At 40.0% G+C, this 15,685-nt stretch overlaps 1 protein-coding gene across 2 annotated transcripts in view; it reads right to left on the bottom strand.

The window, feature by feature from the left end:
• The window catches only part of slc12a2 (solute carrier family 12 member 2), a 62,674-nt gene extending 55,759 nt beyond the window's left edge, over positions 1-6,915 (bottom strand). For both annotated transcript variants that reach the window (XM_026172708.1, XM_026172709.1), the window contains exon 1: positions 5,871-6,915. In XM_026172708.1, coding sequence (XP_026028493.1) covers positions 5,871-6,422 — 552 coding nt within the window. In that variant the 5' untranslated portion in view covers positions 6,423-6,915. The remainder of the gene's footprint in view (positions 1-5,870) is intronic.
• Positions 6,916-15,685: the final 8,770 nt, after the last annotated feature.

The following is a 15,685-nucleotide window of genomic DNA, read 5'->3' as shown; positions in this document are numbered from 1 at the left end:
ATCAAATTGTTTCCTTCTGAACAACATGCACATGTCCCCTCTCTAGAAATATGACACGTTAACTCACAAAGCTCTTTTTGTCCAACTGTCCCCAATTCAAGGTGAATGAAAAGTTATGACCCTTGCTGTTTTCTGAGCAGATTATTGAAGAAAACAGGAAGCAGCATTAATTTCCTGTCAGACACGAGACTAACTGGAGATGTAATGTGAGACCAAACAGCAGGGTTGTTCTGATGACAATGATGTCAAAGTACACGGCATCAGCTTGTTTGTCAAGGCATTTTTTTTTTTTTTGAAAAATCTCATTTCCCGAATGGATAAGATCAGACTAATAATGAATTATTAAGAGACTCATAAAAAATTCAAGTTGCCTTGCTATGGCACATCTCCACATATAACTGATACTTGCAACACAGACGTATCTGGGTGTGCAAATTTGTAATGTGTATGAATTATCAATGAACAGAGAACATCAAAGACACCCTGAAAATTGAAGTGAAAAAAAAAATGACGTGGGGGCTAGTCCTTTTTGCTGGAATTTCATTGCAACAACTCAAAAAAAAAAAAAAAGGTACTCAATAGTTTCTATGGCGCCCACACACTTGTATGGCATTCCCGACAATGACAGAGCGGTCTAATGAATAATTAAGTGTCCTGAGGTGACTGTTGTTGTGAAATGAATTGAATTAATGAGACGATGAGTAGTCCAGATCAGCCTAATATTAAAAGTACAGAGGATGTCTGTCTCCCGAATCCAAGCTGGGAGATGGTTCCACAGAAGAGGGGCCTGAAAGCTAAAGTTTCTGCCTCCTATAGTGCTTTTAAATATCCTAGGAACCACAAGAAAGCCATCAGTCTGACAGTGAAGTCCTCAATTGTGGCGATACAGTACTATAAGGTCACAAAGATTAGATGGGGCCTGATTATACAAGACCCTGGTATGCGAGGAGAATTTTATATTCGAGTCTGGATTTAACAGGGAGCTATTTTTCCAAACCATTTCCCCTTTTCCCGACATTAAAATTCACCTCTCATGCTGCTAGTGAGTCCCCAAATCAAGGTGGGGTATGGGCTTTGTGAAGTGCTAAACTTATGTGCTGGGAGTGGCCAGTCAAGCTGTTGTAATACGCCGAGCAGAAACTGCAGACAACAGGAAATGTGGTTATGAAGGTCAATTCTGTTCTGATCCTTGAAGGGAAAAAATTCCACTCCTCTGAAAAGAGGGGGGGGGAAAAAAGAGTGGAATTTTGTTGCACTCCAACAGAGCTGGGGTGATTGAGGTATCTTAGAAAGTAAACTGGAACCCACATTTTTTGTTAATGTCAAAAAACAATTCATGTCCTGATTGGCTAGTTAAACATGGAAATAATGTCTAAACAGACACTAAGAAAACTCTTATTAGCGCGTCTCAGAGTAACTACAGTTTCTGTGACAGCACTGTAAAACACATTGGTTGAAACACGAGTGTCAACTGACAGGGTGAAGTTACATAATAAATTATTTGCAACCTATAAGGACAATATAAGCAGTATAGAGACTGACAAAAGTTTGAGAGTCATGATAAGAAGTATAGAAGTATATATAATAGGATGGTTTTGCAGCACTTGCTTGTTTTTCAAGGACTGTTTTATCATATCTAAACTAAAGCATCAATAGTTACATATTCTCACAGATACATTACCGCCAAAATAAATTCAACGGAATACGCACAGCTACTGCTAATACCGCTATTGTTTTACTCTCAGCTTAATTACTGTACTTGCGTCTCACAAGGGGGTGGGGTCATTGTGCTATTTCTGACATCAGGGTCTATGTGACGCACACGGGAATAAGGAAGAAGCCAGGTCCTCTGCAGACAAAAAGCTCTTTCTCTCTCTCACGCAGTTGCCAAAAGGCTCTGTGAGAAAGAGACACAGAGAGGGTGTGCACGTGTGCGAGCCAGTGAGCGAGATTGTTACTACAGCTGTAAGACCATCATCTATGGCTGATTCTGAGACAAAAGGACTCCACTGCTTGTCAAATGACACACTAAAAGCCCAGGGGGTCCTTCGCTTCCTGTTTCTGTATACAGCCTGTACAATCTGCAGGGCTGTGAGGTACTAGAAACACAGGAGGGATTTGCTTCAAAAGGGGGGGAAAAAAAAAAAAAAAAAAAAAGCTTGTAAGACTTAAACAAGGGTTCCATTGTGCAAATCGACCCTGCAACGTCCCCTGAAAGCAGCAGGCACTTTTACAATGTGTACCTCTCTACTAATCAACAACTTACAATCCCACATTTCATATCCATATAGACTGACAAAACAGCAGCACTTAACTGTAACCCCTTAAGCATTTTATCCACCTTAAGAATATGCAAACTCCTCGCAGAAAGCACCCAGCCTAGTAGCAAATGGTAACTTGGAACCTTTTTTGTTCTGAATAAACAGTCTTAACCGATGCACTACAATGCCGTCACACTTACCCAATTAACAAGGCCACCGGGCAAACAAGCCTTTGACAACTATAACAATACCAATCACAAAATACTAAATAATGCAGCTGATTATTTAATTAAATTGAACTGAAAGTTAAAGGTTCTGCCTGCCATTCTACTTCTAAATATCCTGTAAGCAAGCAGTCTGATAGCAGTTTTCTATCGGTGTGATATCCCATATGGAAAAGATATAAATCTTATAAAGTTTGTATCTGTCTTGTGTGAAACTTGTATGAAAAGCATATAAGAGTGAAAACAGATATAAGATCCCTTGAAAAATTATATAATGAAACTTGTATGTTTTGGATACTTACTAAAACAATATATGAAAGTAATGAGAAAGTGGCCACTTTCATGAGTAATCACATATAAGTTTTTACTATTTCTTTTCCATATGGGATTGTACTAAGAGGTCTTTAAGACCTCACACATACCTACACACACAGTATACTATCAAAATATAATTTAATTATAATACAACATCATTATAACATGTACATAATATGCCTAAATTGCAGGATATTTGAACTTTTGACCTCTACTCTTACTTGGTCTTACTTTGACCTTCTCCGTAGCAACAAATCTGATGATGCAAAATAAGGCTACAGATTTTTTTTTTTAAAGATTATTATAATAAACTTTAAAAAATAAATTCTTTTCAGATATGTTGTGGAAGGTACTGCGACTCAGAATTTGACACCTTTGCACATCCTCCATTTGTGCATGACATTGTTGAATTACTTTTGTTTAGTTGTGTAAACATCTATTTATTTAAAAAAAAAAAAAAAAATGATGTGTGGTCAAGTGATGAAACTAACATGAATAAACATGTGGATCACATGTTCAATCACTTATTCATATCTGGCATCATCACGAGACGTCAGACCTAACTGATTAACTGTGCATGTCTCAGTGTCACAGCATCCCACACCCACATCCTGACTTGGCCTACCTCTGAATAAATTCGGGAAAATCTTTTGAGATTTGATGTGGAACAATCCAGCTGTGCCTTCCAATATAATGGTTTGCATCAAATGTTCTTCATCTCTTTTTTTTTTTTTTAAATCTTGTTACAAAATTAAGAAAGCGTCACATCACAATAATTCACCTACCATATACAGATAGAGATATATCTCTATGCTCACAATGTATGATTGAAAATCATCTAAACAAAGTGCATAGGTGTAAAATTAAACTAAATAGCTTATCCATAGTTTTTTTTTAACTGTTGTTTTTGGATTCAGCACATTAAAATCCAGGAGCAATAAGAGGACATGAAAGAAACTGCACATTTTGCAAGTATTGCGGCAAAAATGCCATTAAGACTCGAGTTAAGACTGAACTTATCCTTAACTACTGTCCCAGCTACTCTAAAAGTATAGAGAGCAGTATTTTATGTACAATATTCCAGTCTAATGTCAAACTTCAGCAGCACTGAGTGCGACATCAATATTTAAGCACAGTGTGTTTATGCTCTGCTGCTCTGGACTGAATAAAATCTTCCCTGTCACAGTTTCCCTTCCGGCTCTTCAATATGGACCCATAGCGCAGCGCTATTGAAGGTGCTGTTTTGGAGCTCAACATTACAGGACGGCAACACTTACTTACCTGCCTGTTCCTGACGGCCCATGTCACTAGAGGCTCAAGACTCTCAGTGGAGTTTACTGCCACAGTCAATTACATAAAGACAATGCGTTCAGCTTTCACATAGACACTTTACCAACTTTATAAGAGGACTCATTGATTGCCATGAAAAACAACCAGAAGCAACAATCAATTGGTGGAATTTCCATTCCACATTTCGATCTGGGCGTGCCACACAAACACTGCAAAACACTCAGTGACAGACATGATAAAGTAGTAGCACCAAGGTGACCATGACCTTCAAACTAAAAGAAACCCCATGATATTTAATGTTCAAAGGCTATTTCCAATCTACTGAGCCAAAGAGTGCAGCTTGTATGAATATCAGCCAACCACAGCAGCTAATTAAATTCCATTGTCCATCAGCTGATCATGCATATCTGCTAGCAGCTGTAATTCTGTGGTGTTGAAACATACTTGCCTACTAAATATTTGCCATAAAGTCTCAATATAGCCTGACTGGGGAAGACAATAGAAGCCCTGTTCTAGTTGAAAAAACAAAACCAGCTTTTCAACACTAACTACTTGATGTTTAGATATATATATTTAAAAAAAAAAAAAAAAAAAAAAGCGATCAGAACAGACTTTACTTTTCATTAAGTTTCATAAGGTATACAATCGACTGGAGTGGGCAGGCATTGACAAAGGCGTCCTGCTTTAGTTTTGAATGATATACCGGAAAATCAAGTCTCGTGTCAACAGACTTGATTTGGTGCCAGTAATTCGGCACCAAGTAACAATTCTTGACTTGCAAATGTGATGACACTGGTTTGCGCTGAAAGACAGCATAAAGTTAATGCAATTTTCTTTAGACCACGCCAGTTTATAACAAAAGTTGTCTCGAAACACTTTGTAGTAAATAAAGAACTTCTACACGCAATAAAAGTGTAAGAATTCTTCCGTTTTCCTTTATCGCAACATCCAACAATCTAACCTGACCCAGTAAGCAAGGTGACTTCTCACCAGAGCAAAACACAGCATACAAATGTTCTGTTAAGCTATGGACGCAATACAAGATGAGCAATATGGATGAAACTGAAGTGGATATTTTTTTGGAAAAATGTATTTAAAACACTGAGAACCTGGGCTTTGTCATACAAGCTTGGGTCCGTGTTGGAGTTCATTGTGGTTAGTGAAAATCAGTTCGTCAGGGTACTGCTGCCAACAGTCACTTTGAAGTTTATCAGAATATAACCTTCACAATAACAGGCTACTCCAGGCCAGTTAGAGGAAAAGGGGGGGAAAACACCACCACAGTTCAGAAATAAAGTTTTTACTTAAAAATAAATTAATACTAGCAACACGAAAGTGCTTTCAGTGCGACTGTCATTTACAAGGGAAACATCTGCCATGTTCTTTAGATATGTTTGTTTCTTAATAACGTAAACAGTGACACAAACCAGCAAACACAGCGGTAGTCTGGGTTCAGTCATTTTGACCTGAACATCTTACAGAGCATCTGTCCGAAGAAGAAAAACAAAAACAAAAACCACACCACAACAACAAAAACAAAAACAACTTTATCTGACAGGACTGCTGTGACCTAGATGGAGTACACGGGAAAAGCAGAGGTTCCCATCTACCAATAACACGTAGAGCGGCATGTGATGGTTTAAAGACAATAAACGGAGATTGTAAATACATAAGGTGAACACTCTGACAGTTGGGGTTAATTCCCATTATAATAAGATAAGTTGTAGTCTGATTTCTATATGATTCAACCAGTAGTTTCGGGTGATGCGAGTGGTCTTACCTTGTCCAGCTCATCGTGCAGCTCCGACAGGGTGGGTCTGGTGAGTTTCTCCCCCAGCGGTGCTGCTGTCTGCCGGTAGAAATCGATGTTGGGCACGGCATCGATGGTATTGTGACCAAAAGTTCTCAAGTAATAGGTATTGGTGTGCGTGTCATAGTGATAGTGATGTTGCCCCCCAGTCGACGAATGTAAGCTAGTCTCGCTCATCACCGTGTCTCCGTTCTGCATTCCCTCAGTCGGCGCTGCCTCCGGAGAGTCCACGCTGCCTACCCCAGTCGGATCCGCAAAGTTCACCACCCGAAACCGGCCTTTAGCTTCCTCTCCGCTGACAGCTGGATTGCTACTCGGAGCATCTGGGGCAGCGGCAGAGGCGTCGGAGCTCGGAGTCTTATCATCGGCGGCGCCCGCAGCCTCAGCCACGAGGTCCACTTGGAAACGGCTTTGACTGGGCGTCGGACCGGGTGGCTTCTGCCCCGCATCCGGGGCTAGAAAATCATGGTCCGTCGCAGAGTTCTCCGCCGGAGCGGAAGACGCAGAGGATGGTGCTGACATGGTACAGCAAACAGAGATGAACGTGGAAAGCGTGTGGATCAAACGCTTTACTCGGCCACACAATATAATGGATGCGAGCAAAAACCCGGTTGCCACCCGTTACAAAGCGTCTTCCTATTTACAGGAAAAATGAACTCGCTGCTCTGACTGGTTAGAAAAGGCGCAGGATAGCGGCGAGGAAAGGAGGAGTAGTGAGGGTAGCTTGTTAGCACGGTCGGAACAAGACTACAGATTGTAAACTTTCCGTCGCTCTCCTACTTCTTCTTCCACGGTGATAAATCCCAAAACTCACAATTTATTGTCCCTCGCTCGGGGACACAGCACTAGATCCCAGCCACTTATGGTCCTTCTGCTGCCCTGAAAACGATGCTGATATCGACCTTGCCGTAGCTCCTCCTAGACTCCCAGAGATTTCCTTGCTGCTATTTTACACACTTCAGACGGCATCGCCAGAGGGCGGACAACGACTAACAAGAACCTCGCGAGGTGTCAGTGATCGCGTTCCTTTTTAAGAGGGAAGGTAATGTCGCGAGAACATATGACAATACCCAAAGAGTAGGCGTGACGTTGTTTGACCCCTGTGAGATCGGAGAAGAGGGGAGGGGATTTGGGGACGGGCGGGGAAGGGCATAACTGCACCACTATATGTGCCGCTGTTTGTCTGTTTGTCCGTTTGTCTTTGTCAAAGCTCCATCTACGACTTCACAAGTATAGGTTTTGTCTGTTGTACATTGCCTATCTCACTGTAGTATGTGGATGGGATAACGTTTGCCCTTTAGCGGTGTATTGTACCCAGCGTGGCCCAAACCCTTCATGTCCCAAAACATTTTGAGTTTTCTCTGCATTTATGCAGACGCATAGCACAGAACTCTCAGTCAATACATAAGCAGTCTGTGGGCCTCCTTCCTTTCTTGTTCCATATCTCTTAAGCTACCTTTGAGGGGTTTTTAAACTATTTGAATAATATTTTATAAGTTATCAGTACATTTTAGATTTATTATTTTAATATACAATAGTCCGTAGTGGTAATTAGGGTAAGAAGTAATGAACTCTTCATATAACACATCTGTCTGTGAACATTTCATCACATTTCAACCCTTATTTCTCAACATACAGTATTCTACCATTAATTTCTGGTTAAAAACCATTTTGCTTGAAGTGTCAAGCGAGTGCCTTTTTTCATTTTTATTTATTAGGGCATTAACATAAGTTGCACAGGGCTAATAGCAGTATGTTAAAAATGGATTCGATTAAAATGATTATCCCCTCCATGAATTGCTACCGTTTTTGTGATGAAGGGATTTGTGTGTCCCAGGGATCCTAAATTCATCCTGGGTGAGGGACCAGACAAAGAGTGATTCAGAAGATAAACATGAGTGTAACATCAGGGGAGCACGTCATCCTGCCTGGGATAGGGTTACTGGGGCCCAGCCCTGGATCCAGACCTTGCTCCATCGTGCCCAAGGAAGAGCGCCTGGTGGCCAGGCCCCATGGGTTACCTGAGCACTCAAAGCGCTTTATACAACTTGCCCCATTAATACACCCATTAATATAAGCATTTGTGAACACATAGGGACTCACACAGTGATCTGATTGCTTTTTCTTTAGTGTTTATGCACACAGTGCTTCTGATTCGGCACTGATGTTCTCCAAGCGTCCTCAGCTTTCCAGCTGACTGCCCTCACCTGTCGGGCAGATTTTGCTCCATGGTAGGATCTCTCATGCCAAATTGGTCCTGAGTGAGGGACTAGAGTAAGTATTTCAGAAGACCCTTATGAGTACAAGACCAAGGGAACAGTTCACCCTGCCCAGGATAGGGTTACCAGGGCCCCGTCCTAGAGCCAGGCCCGGGGAGGGCGGCCAGTGAGCACCTGATGGCCATGTCTTAGGCCATGGGGCCTGGCTGGGCACACCCTCCTGTAGGCTCACCAGCCGCCAGAGGCACCGAAGCGCTTAGGTGCAGCGTTTGCTGGGTGGCAGCCAAAGACAGAGACCTTTTCAAACCGATCCCTGGTTACCAAGACTGACAACTGCTACATTGAACATCACCTTTCTGCACCTTTTGGTCAGGGAAGGGGTCCTCACTGTCATCTGCGCTTATGCACAGAATGACAGTTCAGGGTACCTGGCCTTCTTGGAATCTCTGAGATTCTTTTAGAGATTTTAACAAAAATCCTTTTTGTAATGTCAAGTTAAGTAACATTTTTTGTAGCTTCTTATATTTGACTTAAAAAAAAAAAAGAAAAGAAACAAAAGTGTATAGATACTGTTACAGTTATGTAGAACTTGTCCCTTTCAAGACAACATTAATTAATTTAAAAAAAAAAGTCACCTGTAACCTCAGGTAGCTAAAGATAGAACAAACAATACTAACCAGTACTTCATTACCTGTGATCTGTCTGCTGAGTGGTTTGTAGTGATTTAATTAATCACAAATAGTTAAAAACCAGGCAGCCTAAGGCTGTTTTTACTGAGTTTGAGCTTGTGACTGTCTCCAATTTAGAGGATGTGATTCGCCATATTAAGCCCGCAGGTTCCCCCCGGGATCCTATCCCTCCACAATTTTTAAAAGAAATTTTTCCTAGTATAGGGCATTCTGCCCCTGCCATTATTAACAGTAGTCTGTCCTCTTGTGTGGTTCCTGCAACCTTGAAACATGCAGTAGTGCAGCCACTGCTTAAGAAACCTGGTCTTGTTCACACAGTTTTAGCTAATTATAGGCCTATTTCCAAGCTACCTTTACTTTCCAAGGTTTTAGAGAAAACTGTTTTTTGTCAGCTGAAAGATTTTCTAGATAATAATGGCATCCTTAAGATTTTTCAGTCAGGTTTAAAAACACTTCATAGCACAGAATCTGCATTATTAAGGGTCTTTAATGACATCCTTCTGGCATGTGAGTCTGATAACCACATTGTTCTGGTCTTGCTTGACCTAACTGCTGCCTTTGACACAGTAGACCACAGCATCTAATATCTCGATTAGATGATCTAGTGGATATTGGCGGCACTGCATTTAATTGGTTTAGGTCTTATGTGGCAAATAGAACTTTCTCTGATAGCCTTCTCAGTTCCGAATCATCTAATTCTTCAATTTTAGGGCCACTGCTCTTTTTACTGTATTTATTGTCTCTGGGCTCCATCCTTAGAAGGCGTGGGATCTCTTTTCATTGTTATGCTGATGACTGCCAAATGTATTTGCCACTAAAGCAGAAGGTTGGCATCTCCATAAGACCTCTCTTGACATGTCTAGACATTAAAGCTTGGTTGGCTTTAAACCTTTTTAATTTTAATGAAAAGAAAACAGAGGTCTTGGTGTTTAGACCTGATGGTCCCTGTGCGTCCTCCTCTGTTGACTTGGGACCCCTGGAAGTTTATTTTAAACCTGTTATTACTGACCTTGGTTTTAAATTGACAGTGATTTTTAATTGGAAAGAAAATTAGAGCAGTGCAGAAGTCCAGCTTTTATCATTTAAAGCGTCTGGCAAGAGTGAATTCCTTTCTTTCCAGGGTCCTGAGCACTTTGAAACAGTGGTCCATGCTTTTATTTCTTCCCGTCTGGACTACTGTAACTCACTTTATGTGGGGTTAGTCAGTTGTTGCTCTCACGTCTGCAGCAGGTTAAAAGCAGGTTGTAAAAGAGAGCATATAACCTCTGTGCTGGTCGGCTGCACTGACTACCTATGTCTTTTAGAGTTTTTCTTTTTTTTTTCTTTTTTTTTAATTTTTTATGTTTGTTTTTGAATGCTTTCACAATCTTGCCGAGCCTTACCTGTCTGAGCTTCTTCTAAATTTTATATTTTATATTTATATCTTATGTAATTTTATTATTTAGTTCCAATGTACAGCACTTTGAGTCAGCTGTGGTTGTTTTAAAGTGCTTTATAAATAAAGATGATGATGATAATGATGATGATGATGAACATTTGACATCACAATGGGAACACACAGTGTTATTTAGTATGTAAATAATTCTTATTTGTGTAACAACAAACATCTCCTCTCTGGTTAAGGAGCTGTTGTTTCTGTTACAGAGAGGACTGAGGGCAAGTCTGCCGTCACCTTACTTAGTAGCTACTCATGAGTGAGCATTATTTTTACATCAACAATCCACAAGCAGCCTATTCTGACGTGGGTGTGGGCAGTGACACAACTTGTAGTTAAAAAAAGTGTTGCAACTTAGTCTCAGTAATATACTTTCAGTGAAATATAAATCAAGAGAATGAACCAACAGCTTGTGATAATTAATAGTAAAATAATGAGCCATTTCATGTCAGTTATAGACTTATGTTACTTATGTATTCTATGATTGTACATATGTGTGTGTGGGTGGCTGTGTATCTGAGCACTCGTCTACAGGCACCTTCAGGCCTGGTGGGTGTGGCCCTGCTAGGGGACTGGCCACACCCGAGACTCCACGAGAGGTGTGGAGTGCCAGACAGCACCCAGCACGGGGAGTGCTGAGACACGGGAGCGGAGAGCACAAACACTGGGAGAAGACACAACACGGGAGTTTGGGGAAAGAACAAGATTCTCTTCATATTATGTCCAAAATGTGTGATGGCGTTTTCTCTAATTTTGTCCAATACATAATTTATGAAATAGTTGTAAGCAGAGCAAAAATGTCCTAATTTAGCAGCTCACTAACGCAGATATCTAATCAGCCAATCACATAATAGCAGTATTTAGGTATGTAGATTGTAGACATAGTTCAGAGTGTTAGATTGAGTTATAAGTAGGAGATGGATGGATAGAATAACTCCAGTAAAACATGCCAATGAAGGTTATTTAAGCAAAGAAATAAAAGCATATACAAGACACTGTTCTAGGGTTCAGCCTGACCTTGTTGTAAGCACTAGGAACACTGCAGTTTAGAGCGTCTGCCTGGAGGCCAGTAGCAGAAGCAAAGCAAGTCGGGAGGCTGGCTGGGTGGCCAGCGATGGAAACAAACCAAATCACGGAGCCAGCTGGGAGGCCATCCGGGAGGCTATAGACAGAACTGCCCTGGAGTGGCCAGGAGTTTGAAGGTAAATATGTTGCAAAGTGTGAGAGCTCGTAGAATAAAAAATGAGAATGTGAATAACAATTTGAACTTGTATTTTGAAATTTCCACTTGTAAAAATGTTTCCTTTCATTTTTTTGCTGTTTCCTGTTTTGTTGTGGTAGTTGTTAAGTACTCATTTCCTGTTTTGTTTTACTAAATTCTAATAAAACATTTTACTAAATCTGTCTGTTCATCATTATTTGTATTTATGATGTCTTTCTGTGTCTCTAATCATTTCTTTTCTTTAAAGCCACACCCTGGTGTTCAAACATTATTTTACAAGAAGAAACAAGAAATGTAATACTTGAAGAGTAATTTGTTTATTTCATCTACACTGTTTGATGGATGAGTAATGTTACCATAACTTTCAAGCTGGAGTGGTGGAGTATAATATATCATCAGTGTTTGGTTTATTTTGTCTATATTTGTGGCCTTTCAGTTAACAGGGTAGTGTGACGTTCAGTGAGGACAGCCTTACTTTATATGCCAAACACACTCAACTTATTCATGGAAAGGTGACTGTTAAGCCCCGTCATGTATGTTTATGTGGAGGGAAATAAATGTCAACATTCTATATGAACATGACATTTTTAAAAATGTCCACAGACTAATGTCATTGTCATGTTAAGTGTAAAATGTCATGTCTAGAGTACATTTTTAGTCTGTTTAGTAGACTAATGTCAACAGACATTTCATGTTTAACATAAATACATGCAATATTTAACTTTTGTAATGTGGGACGTATCATGTCAATAATTTACAGGTTTGAAATGAATGTAGTTCTAGCTGTGGTTAATTAAGTTAGAGCTGGAAATATATTGCGTGGATGGTGAGATAAGTGTAAGCGTGTTTGTATTTGTGTTTGAAATTATTAAACAACAGTTCAAGCTGGCTTGTATTTTGAAAACTCGTGTGATATTAGTTAGACATAAACAAAGGAACTTGGAAAGAAAGACACTTGACTTTTTCATTTCTTAAACCTAAAGGTGGAGAGCACCAGGTAATTAAACCCTGGGGGGGGGGGGGGGGGGGGGGGGGGATCCTTTAAGAGGGTTGTTGATGCACCATCAATCATGTGTGTCAACACATGAGCGAAAGTGTGAAAAGAGGTTTTTTGTAAAACCACTGTAATACCTTGCCTCACTCTATTGAGGTCCCCTCTTGCAAGATGTGAGTGGGGGTTGAGGCGCCTGGGAAGAGATCTAAAAACTCCATTGTAGGTGGCTGATAGCTGGTGTCGTAAGCCACCACCTCTGTCCAATAATGTTTATTTGTAATGGCCTCTTTTACTCCTCTTTCAAACGATCTATCTTTTGGTCCAAAAATGTGACCACTGACATCCTTTAACAAGTGACCTTTATCCTTCAGTTGCAGGATTCACCAATAACGTCTGCAAACTTACGTTGAATCCAGATGAAAGAATAGGGTCATTTCATGTGGTTTCACTCTTTACTTTTATCCCATCAACTAAGGCAGTTTAGAATGTCAGAAATTGACTACATTGTTAGAACTCGGTCTTATCCCCAAGTATTTTACAGCAAGGATTTCTACAGACAAAAGGATGGCTGTGTCATGTTATCTCCAGAATTACAATACTCGGTGTATAAATGCTCAATCAACTATCATTTATTCCATACAATTCAACACTTTATGAGCATAAACCATCCAGATGGGGAGACATGCATGCAGAGGGACACAGCAAATCTCCAACTGGTGGAGGGTTACTCAAGCTCTTGTAGCCTCTAGTGGCCCCCACCTAGTAGGGCTGAACGATATATCGCATTTGCGATAATATCGCGACATGATCAAGTGCAATTTTCTAACCGCAAAGGCTGCGATTATACTCTGGACATGTCCAAATTCATGGGCTGCATCCTCCTGAGGCCGCATTTGTAGACCGATTACGTCACAGCGACGCGCCGAAGGCTGTCCAAATTACTACCATATCCCAGAATTCATAGCGCGGCCCAGCCAAACTCCAGTTTCCAGCAATGGCGGCCGCTACTAAGTTTTAAAATTACTCATACTAATCTTTCAGGGTCACAAAATAAACTTTTAACATATTTTCAGGCGAGAAAGTAGTTGTGTAAACATCAAATATCTGCTCGGTTTATCAAGATATCCCATATTTGCAAAAGTGCTTCGACGTTTTCAGAGGCGTCTGCTACCCACCAGCTCGACAGTTAGCCGGGAGCTCGAGGGTTACTGATGCTGCCGAGAACGGCACAACTCCCGGCACATCATTTTCAGATCACCGCGGAGTTTCGCTGCTCGGGTTAAACGTAATATATAAGTCACTTAGACAACCTAAAAATGTTATTGTTGGGCTTTTTTCAGTGTTTTGTTTGTTCGTGAGTAAATCGGTTTGGCTGAGATTAAAGTTATTAGATTAGATAAAATAAAACTTTATTAATCCCCCGGGTGGGTTCCTCCTTGGTTTTCACACAGCTGACTAAACGTCAAACAGAAAACTTATTAAACAGAAGTATGAGACAGTCGAGAATTTACACCAGTGTCTGGTTATATTTTAGATAGCAAGAAGCAGACGGCCGAGTTTATTAAACTCCACCGAGACAGCGGTGACGCTAATCAGAACTAGACCGTCCAATTTCACGCCTTTAAACTTTAAAGGCGTGTTTGTGTGTGTGTTTATACAATTGCTATTATGTTTGCACTTTATGTGTAATGTTACTGACTGCAGAGATCAGTAAGATGTGTGTATTTTTTATTTATTAGTTTTATTTATTTAATATTATTTTTTAATTGAATGACTGTCTAGTAGTTCACAGATGTCGAAAAACTGAGTGTGGTAAAGCCACTGATTTTTTTTATGTATATTTCTGCAATCTGCACATTGTACTGACTTTCATTTTAATGTTTACACCAGGGTTCCTTGTCAGCACTTTATGCTCAGATGTTTGTAAGCTAAAAATAAACTATTGTGTATGTTCAAATATACTGTTGTGATTGAAGAAGTTAAATAAAAATGTCAGTCATCAATTCATGCATCACCTCATGTCATCATAACAGAGGTCTGTCTTCCAGGAAAGAACAGTTTAAAATTAATGTAATATAGTATTGGCCATACTATATGATATATTGCTTGTCTTTGTTTAATAATACAGAAGACAAAGACCTTAAAAAATAATCGCATATCGCATCGCAATCGCAATATTGGGGCAAAAAATCGCAATTAGATTATTTTCCATAATCGTTCAGCCCTACCACCTAGTCATAAAAAGCCTAAACTTACATACCCTCTAACTCTCAGTGAGCCTGTGTTATGACCTTGGCTCCCTGCCTATCTGCTTCCAACAAGGGGGTGAAGCTCCTGTTGAATGTGCTTTGTGCTCTCTGCACACAGTATTCTCTTCTTAACTCAGCAGTATGAAATGTCATGAAACAGTGTAACTCACTCACAGTAAATCAACAGTATAGGATAATACAAACCTATCTAATGAATCTAATGATTTTCACATTCTTTTGTAATTCAGAAGCATAATGCAAACTAGAACTACAGCTACAAACTAATACTCTCTATAATAAGGAGTATGGTGTGGCTTACAGCAGTATAATGATTCACTCATTTCGATTATAGACATAGGATAGGATAATCTCACAATTCCCCCTTTGATCTCTTTTTAAAGAGATCACCAGTAAATCAGAACTACACTAAACATGAGACAATGTGACCGGTAACATAGAAATACTAAGGGGTTTAATATGCAGGATGACGAGAGGATGGGCAACAGGTGGAAACGCAGCTGGAACAAATCTGTCTAATGAAACAGGGGAAGCAAAACTAAACATCTACACAGGGTAAGAGACTATCACAATAAAACAGGAAACAGACATCGACGACTCAGGTACCATCACAACTATAGTAAAAAACAAAACAAAGCATTAATAACATTAACACTTCAATGGAAAGTCAGAATTTAAGCCCCGTCCCCCAAATGAATAAATAAATAAAATAAAAAAATCGGGTCACGATAGCTGGGGTTTGTTAGTGAAGAAGGTCGAAAAGTTAGGAGTGAGAGTCATTTGGACTGGAACTGGAATTTAGAGTTCCAATTCCAAAAATGCAAATAAAACAAGTGTTGAACGCAACACAACAAATCTCAAAAAAAGTTGAGACAGGATTGTGTTTATGAGTGTTTATCATCCCCTCTTCTTTTAATAACACTCCTTAAATGTCTCATAAATGAAGAGGCAAGTCGCTA

Source organism: Astatotilapia calliptera, chromosome 7 (assembly GCF_900246225.1).
Source record: "Astatotilapia calliptera chromosome 7, fAstCal1.2, whole genome shotgun sequence".
Classification (NCBI taxonomy): domain Eukaryota; kingdom Metazoa; phylum Chordata; class Actinopteri; order Cichliformes; family Cichlidae; genus Astatotilapia; species Astatotilapia calliptera.
This window is presented reverse-complemented; position numbering and strand designations above follow the sequence as displayed.